Source organism: Phaseolus vulgaris, chromosome 2 (assembly GCF_051622355.1).
Source record: "Phaseolus vulgaris cultivar YP4 chromosome 2, ASM5162235v1, whole genome shotgun sequence".
NCBI lineage: Eukaryota > Viridiplantae > Streptophyta > Magnoliopsida > Fabales > Fabaceae > Phaseolus > Phaseolus vulgaris.
Genome location: NC_143499.1, coordinates 33664088 through 33672608, shown reverse-complemented (window position 1 = coordinate 33672608; position 8521 = coordinate 33664088). Strand labels below are relative to the sequence as shown.

General features: G+C 33.4%; 1 protein-coding gene across 4 annotated transcripts; it reads left to right on the top strand.

Annotated features, from left to right (window-relative positions):
* Positions 1-4076: 4076 nt before the first annotated feature.
* Positions 4077-6750, top strand: LOC137817677 (Exostosin family protein). Of its 4 annotated transcripts, none has more exons than XM_068620931.2 (4): positions 4077-4769; positions 5198-5494; positions 5760-5855; positions 6016-6750. In XM_068620931.2, exons 1-4 carry the CDS (start codon positions 4302-4304, stop codon positions 6436-6438), a joined length of 1284 nt encoding a protein of 427 aa, XP_068477032.1. In that variant the 5' UTR covers positions 4077-4301; the 3' UTR covers positions 6439-6750. The 4 variants fall into 4 exon arrangements, 2 of the variants coding, with proteins under 2 accessions (XP_068477032.1, XP_068477031.1); XR_016518660.1 differs by having other exon boundaries at positions 4078-4769; positions 5198-5653; XM_068620930.2 differs by having other exon boundaries at positions 4081-4781.
* Positions 6751-8521: the final 1771 nt, after the last annotated feature.

Genomic DNA, 8521 nt, shown 5'->3' with positions numbered 1-8521 from the left:
AGCCACCTAACCCTAGAAAATTAGGATAAATAGCGGGCTAGAGGTTCAACCCTGGTGTGCCAGATTGAAAGGAAAACACCATAGAGTGAATTGTGACCCAATTGGGAGAATGGACGGTGCCAGAAGTATGCGTGGCTAATTCTACCCTTTGGGATTGAGAGTAATATGCTCAATGCTCAAAATCTTATGTATTGAGGTGATATCTTATATATTAATATTCAATTCTTGATTGATTATTGATATTGTTATTTTACTTTTAACTTTTCGTGGCAAATTGAGAATCTTAAATCTGACCGGAAGGTATTTTTAGGGTTTATACCTAAACAACAATACTTAACATATTTGAGTGTTAGTAATTGACTTGAAATGTTAATTGTCATTAATGCCTGAGTGTGATTCTAAGTTGTTTTTATAAATATGCAAGAGATCGATATTTAGGAAACATTCTTAAGGATTTTATATGCGAGGGATCAATATAAATGAATTTTCTACGGATATCAATTTCAATCAAATAACTCAATATTAACATGCTAATCAAAATACATGAGAGTGGGAGAGATGGAACCTAATCCCTATTTTTCCAATTGAAGCAACTAATTCTTTGTTTGTTTTCTTATTGATCAGTGTCAACACAATCACTTCAAAATCTCTATTGTTATGTAGTTATATTTAGGGAATATTGTACTCGATAATTCACTGTTCCTTATAGGATCGATATCCGTCCTTAAGGACAATTATTACTTCTGATAAACGCGGTGCACTTGCCGTTAAAAGTCATCAACCATCACATTAGAGCACATGCTAAAGTATGATACAAACCCCTCCACCTTACTCTTCGAGGTGAACTCAGAGGCATATGAGGTGACCTCATTGAGTACCCAAGAGTACTCGGGATTGAAGAAGGAACTTATCCTTCCTCGCTCTCTTAGCCAAGCTTGGCCCAGTGACCTCCCCAACATCTTGGGATGAGACTTTTCTCCTTGGAATTATGACAACCTTGTTCCTCCCTAGTGTAGCGGCAACTGCCACCATGACAATTGCCATTGGCACGGTAGGGATGGCCTCAACCACAATCATTGTGTGAGGAAACATTTCCCCCAAGACATCCCCTTCAACGAGAATGAGTGAGCATGACTTGTTGAGGAACCTTATTTGATGGGAACAACCTCTCTGCTCACAAGAGGGTTATTCTTGGTGGAAGAAATAGGACTATAAGAAGATGAAGCAAGGGAAGTAGACATTGAAACATACCTAAACAAGAAAGGATGAGCAAATGCATGAAAGGAAGAAGAACAAAAGCATTGGAGGAGGAACGAAAACAAATCACATATACCAAAAGAAGCGAAGCAAGCAAAAGAAGACATTGTAATGGCTCATGTTTGATTTTTGTATGTTTTTGGAAAAAACGCTTCACTCAAACCCTAAACATTCAAAACATCATGTCGAAAGAGACAAACACAAAAAATGAAGCATCATGTCCACCTAGGACAACTTGTCTCTTTGGGGCAACTTTGAGGAGAAACGTCATAACTCATCATTTGAAATAAAAACTCATAATTAATGTTCATGGGGTTTTGTTCCCCTCGTTAAGACATGTCATTATTACTATTTCATTACAATATTTACCTCTTTAATTGCATCATAATAAACTCGGACGATCGAGCTATATAAACTGAGACCATCGAGCTAGGAGGATGGTCACAATGCTTGACTTATGACTAGTGCTAAAAATATGACTCACTTTCACAAGCTTAGCCAAATGATATCACCAAAGTTGAGTTCAAAATAAAAGCCCAATTACCTTAAAATCGATTACCGAGCTTAAAGGACTTGTGTACTACCTAGTACTGAAAAATATTGAGAATATTAATACATTCTTGCGATATTGGGTATTAGCCACCTACAAATTCAAATAACTCAAACACTCTTAAAAACTCACTTCTATTACCATTGAAATCGACTTGATATCCGACAACAAATATTTAATTGAATATTTAGTATAGTGCAAATGTCTATAAATATATCTTTAGAAAGTAATAGTATTGTTCCGACCTCAAGTCTGTTGGGCAGCATCACTAGGGTCAATCACCGCATCCGATGTATTGTCTGTTTTGGAGGTTGATGTTCCGTCACGGTTTTGTTCTGAAAAAGCGCCTCGAAGGGTGAAGGGAGTATATAAACTCCCCTTGGCCTCGACTCCTGAACGATGTGAGACTATATTGACATACAAAAACAAGTACAATTTCGAATGAAGCAAAATTTGATCTTTAAAGATAAAAATTATGAAGAAATATCTGGTCTCAAAAAGTGCAAATTCCTTCATCTGTTATATTTTCTTTTGCAGAATATTTAATGAAAGTTGTTTCAATTGGACTGAAATTTAATCAGAATTTGCAGAAAAATCATACATACAAAGGTATCCTTTTAAGCTATTTTGTGTGTCAAATTTAATCGTTAGTACCATATTTAATTTTTATTTAATTGAAATAATAATTTAATAACTTTTTTTTTTATCAATCCGAGTGAGAGTCACCCTAATTAATACGATATTTAAAACAACCACAGTGCATTATTTTTTTTGTATTAAAGGTCAGATTTATCGGATCGTGATTTGTGAATACAACATTACGAAAGTGCACATGCAATTTTTTCATAGTCAATGGTAAATATTGTAATAATTGTAACTAGGAAAATTTCCAACTTTTTAAGTTTTAAATATTATTTTATAATAACTCAGATAACGTTAGACTCTCATGACAAATGGTAAGTATTTTAATAACCCTTATGTAGATGTTATCATTTTTTTTTAACTTTAACATATTTAGAGGTTACATTACATATTTTTTTTTTGAAAAGTATATTGGACAATATCTCCCTCACTAAAGTTCTAATTGATCAGGTATTCATTTAAAAAAAATATTTCAATTTTATAATACTTAATTTTGTTTATGGAAAATAAATATAAAATTTAATATCAACATGGACTCAATCCATTCTTCCAAGACGCAGATGCATAATTTATAGAATGCATATAGGAGTAACGAAGAACCAAGAAATAAGACAAAGTGAAAATGAAACTAGTGATAGAAAAAAAAAAACATATTGAATTTTTTATTATTATTAAACGTTAAAATAAAACAATAAAATAGACTCGTAATAAATTAATCATTAAGACGATCTAATTTGTGCGAATATACCATACGTTTTGATAAGAACAACGTAGACACATCACAATCTAATAAGATTAACAAAATTAAACAATCTAAAAATTAAACTGTGAAAAAATTAGATGATTTGAAAGGTAAAATCGTTTACACAAAATAACACACTAGACAATCTATATTAAGTACGAAATAACTTTTAATATGAATATACCTAATTTATTTAAGTGTAGCGTATAAGCTAAGATTTTGAGTTGGGTTTGCAAAAGTTTGACTCTATAAAATAATTTTGGACTCGAGTACAAGGTTTAGATTGGAGTACAAGGTGTTTATAATTTGTTTATTAGCCTAATTCAATCCAACTTTTTTTTAAATTTTTTATCGAGGTTGAATGTATTAGGTTATAGATTTTGATTTTTTTTTTATTAAAGTTCGTAATTTAAAATATCTTGTTTTAATTCTTTTAAATAAATTATATCATTTAAAATTTTAATATTTAAAAAATACACATTTAATTAATGGAATAATAAAGTAAATTAAATAATAATGATATTTTATATTAATATTAGTTAATGATTTTGATAAAGTCAATAGGATTGAGTGTAACTGTAATATATACAACTCATTGCTTAATCAATAAAAAAGATTAATTGAACTAAGTTAAAGTTAATCTAATTAAGTTCAGATTTCCTTTTGGGTTGTGTGATTTAATAAACACTCATATTCCAAATGAACAAATAACTATAATTTTTAATTGAAGATGGTATAGTTTTACACAAGAAAATAATGTTTATAAATAATCAATATAAAATATCTCTTCACTTTCCACAAGAAGAAAGTTATAATAATTATATATTAAATACTATAACTTCTCTTTACGTTTTATAAAAGGGTAATTACTGTTTATTTCCATTCCAATAATATTGAGGAAAATTACCAAAACGACATAAGCTGAGTCCGAAAGAAATGCATCTTTGTGGTGTCCATAATTATCTGAAGTACATTGAAGATGAACACTGCAACTGATAGCAGAAAAGAAGAAGAAAGGAACTCGTAACAGAAGCAGCAATAGCAGAAGAAGATAGCATTAGAGCCGAAAATATTCGTAAAAAAGAAAAGAAGAAGAAGAAGAAGAACACAATGTACGGGAAGGTGCTTCTTACATTCATTTTCGTGCTTCTCCTCCTTCTTTCGTACACAATTTTCATAGGCAACCTCGACATTCGATCTTATTTCTTCCCTCACTTCAAGTTATCCGCGGTTGTACCCGCTGCGTGTGCACTTGATCCGTCTCTTCGGGTCTTCATGTACGATCTCCCTCGCCGCTTCAACGTCGGCATGATTGACCGCCGCAACACGTCGGAGACACCTGTCACCGTGGAGGACTGGCCGCGGTGGCCCGAGAACTGGGGGCTGAAGAAGCAGCACAGCGTGGAGTACTGGATGATGGGGTCGCTCATCCACGGCGTCGAGGGCAGAGAAGTGGTTAGGGTTTCGGATCCGGAACTCGCCAACGCCTTCTTCGTGCCGTTCTTCTCTTCTCTCAGTTTCAACACGCACGGCCACACCATGAAGGATCCCGCCACGGAGATTGATCGCCAATTGCAGGTGCTTCGCCTGGTTTCTTCTCTTCGTAGTTGATTTGTGAATCGCTCCAATGCAATTTGATGGGAGTTAATTTCGTTTTAGCGTAATGCGATTAGTATGGTCACTTGAAGATTCACTGTACAGGTTATTGTCAAACGACATTAGTGCTGAAAATCATAAGAATTTGATGAATGTTACTGTTCAGCACTAGTTTAGGAAGAGTAGTATCCGAATGAAATATTTTCAGTGTCTGAGAATTTTACTTGCAGGAGGAGAATGAGTGTAAATTGGAAAACGTGACTATATTATTTATTTATACTATTCTCCTATGGGCAATGGACTATATTATTTTTAGAAATGTTGGGTGTTGTACCTGTTTCTGTGCGTCATAGCTAATGTGTTACAAACCTCTGCTTTTGATATTAAACAGTGCTTGTTTCTGGTGTCAGGTTGATTTAATGGAATTGTTAAAGAAATCCAAATACTGGCAGAGGTCTGGAGGTAGAGACCATGTATTTCCTGTCACACACCCCAATGCCTTTAGGTTCCTACGAGATCAGTTGAATGATTCTATTCAGGTTGTTGTGGATTTTGGTCGCTACCCTAGGCACATGTCTAATTTGAACAAAGATGTGGTGTCCCCATATGTGCATGTTGTGGACTCTCTTACAGTAGACGAGCCTCAAGATCCGTATGAGTCTCGCTCCACGCTGCTTTTCTTCCGAGGGAGGACTTACAGGAAGGATGTATGTCTAACTGAGAGTTAGTTGAAGGAGTAATGTATTTCTTAATGGGGCAAGGTTCCTGTAAAGTACGTTTGTCTTTAAAGTGGGCAAGTCAGGCCATATCCATACCCTTGGTTTAATTTAAAGCACATTGTGATCATAAAACACTAAAATTCAAAGGTTGATACACCTGTCCTTGCTCACTCTAAAAACAATCCCACTTTAGTGTAGCTTTTTCCTTTAAATTCCATGAATATTGATTTTCTGGTGTCTGTGATGTTTGCAGGAAGGGATTGTTCGTGTTAAACTAGCAAAGATACTGTCTGGTTATGATGATGTTCACTATGAGCGAAGTGTTGCTACAGAAGAAAATATAAAATTGGTATGCAGTGTAGTTGTGTAATTGATCTTTGCTTAATTTTAGTTGGATAATTTGTGGTTGACTGTTTAAAAGATCAATTTTACAATTGTATGTGTTTTATTTTATCATGCAAAAATCATTAACTGCTGTGTTCCTTTAACCACTGCTTCTTATACAACAGTCATCTAAAGGGATGCGTTCATCGAAGTTCTGTTTGCATCCAGCGGGAGACACACCGTCATCTTGTAGGCTTTTTGATGCCATTGTGAGTCACTGTGTCCCTGTCATTGTTAGTGATCAAATTGAACTCCCATTTGAGGATGAGATTGAGTACTCCCAGTTCTCGATTTTCTTCTCTTTCAAAGAGGCATTACAGCCTGGCTACATGGTCGATCAACTTCGTAAATTTCCAAAACAGAAATGGACTGAAATGTGGAAGCAACTCAAAAACATCTCCCAACATTATGAATTCCAGTACCCTCCTAAAAGAGAAGATGCTGTGAGTATGCTGTGGAGACAGGTCAAGCACAAAATTCCAGGGGTCAGCCTTTCTGTTCATAGAAGCCGGAGGTTAAAAGTCCCAGATTGGTGGCAGAGGAAATGATTTCTGGAGCTTTGGTGTTAATCTTGTACATTCTTCAGTTACAGTGACAATCCCTAAAGGGAGGAATAACATTAATACTTCCTCTTATCTCAGCATTTTGAAATTGAGATTTTTGTATAAGTTTTAATGTGATTTTTTTTGGTCTTAGCTTCTAATTTGGTGGACATTTGTCTCATCCAACTTGGAGCCTGATGTTCATGAATATTACCACTTCCTCATTCGAAAATGTTTAATCTCTTCTGGGTCGTTTCGTTTCGATAGAAAATGGACTTTGTAGGTGTGCAACAGAAGAAGGGGATTTCGATTTTCTCATTGTCATTCTATAGTTCAGTTACTTAATTTGTACATCGCCATTCATGCTAAAGAACTCTAGCTAATCCTAAAATTAATATATTCATTTACTTTCATAATTTGGTTATAATTTAATTTCCGTTTCCCATGTACTTGTTAAAAAAAAGGTTGCACTATAAGGAAAAAGTTCTATTCATAAGACACCTACATTTTCACTTATATAAGAAATATGGAGCTAACTATTTGGTTAAATATACCATTTAAGTTGTAGATAAGAGTGATGATTCATTCACTCAAAAGAGTAACTGACATCAATTACTCTGAATATGAACCTTCTTATCTTATTTTAACAACTCATATTTATGGGCCATAATAAGTGAAATCCCAATTACTCTCAATATTAACCTTTCATCTTAGGCAGATTCTTCCAGCACCATATCATTTGTGATTAACACTCAACATATACATGTAAAACTACTCTTATACCCTTAACGAAATTGTGTTATTGTGTTCCGGATATATATATATATATATATATATATATATATATATATATATAAAATAGTAGTTCTAGATAATTATGTCCAGAAAAATATTTTCCTTGATTTGTTCTGATAAAAAAATCCGAAATGTGCCCCTGCCAACCCCTTTAACTTTTTCTTTGAATCTCATGTGTCCCTGCCAACACATGGCACACATTCGTTGGGAGATAAAAGGTCCTACAAACATGACTCTCTTGGTTTCTTTCCATTGCACTTCCATCCAAGAATTTCACCAAACTATTGGTTTGCTACTTCAATGAAAATTAGGCCCATGTTTCGCAATTTTATTTTGTCTTTAGTAGTTGTTTTTGGATTAAAGTCCATAACTTAATTCTTTAAATTTGTTTAGTTTAGTGGGTTTTAATCCATTAAAAATACCAAAATGATGGACTTCTGGATATGTATATCCGGAAGCATTATAGTGCCTTTCGGATAAAGATGTCCATAGTTAAATAGTACAATTCCGGATGACAATATCCGTAGGTAAACATGACACTTCCGGATACCAATATCCGTAGGAAAAACTGACACTTTCGAATGTCAATATTCATAGGCAAAGCTGACACTTCCGAATGTCAATATCCATAGGCATGTGACTTCTAGATATTGATGTTCATAAGCAAATCTTTGACTTCCGGATATTAATATCCGTAAGCAAATATGTGACAAGGACAAAGTTGGGTTTAAAAAGTTACATTGGATGCAAGAAACAATTAATCGGGTGCAGAAAGTAATTGCCTTCATCTTATCTTATCTTAACAACTCAAATTAATGGGTCACAAGTGCATACTAATTCTCTCTAGGAAATGTGTCACTAATTATTGCAATTCTATCTATTATGTATTAATATATTATGAAGAAAGATATGAAAGATAAAAAAAGATAGTAAGATAGTTATATATAAAATAAAATTTTGCATCTATTCTTCTTTACTCTCTATTATATACACATCCATAAAATAATTATGATACTCAAAATTTTGTGTAAATATGAATATGAAATATATACACAAAATCAAGAAATGTGTATTATATATCATTTAAATAAGTTATAATTTAATATTAATTTATATTTTGAAAATACTATTTGTTTCTTAACATCTATGGAGTGCTAGGATAACTTATAACTTTTTTTAGATAGCTGTTTTTTTCGGTAAAAAGGTAAAGTAAAAACTAACTGATTAGATAAAGATTCAAATAGATGATAATGAGATAATGTATAGTTATGTAAGTAATAATTTTTAAGTGAAA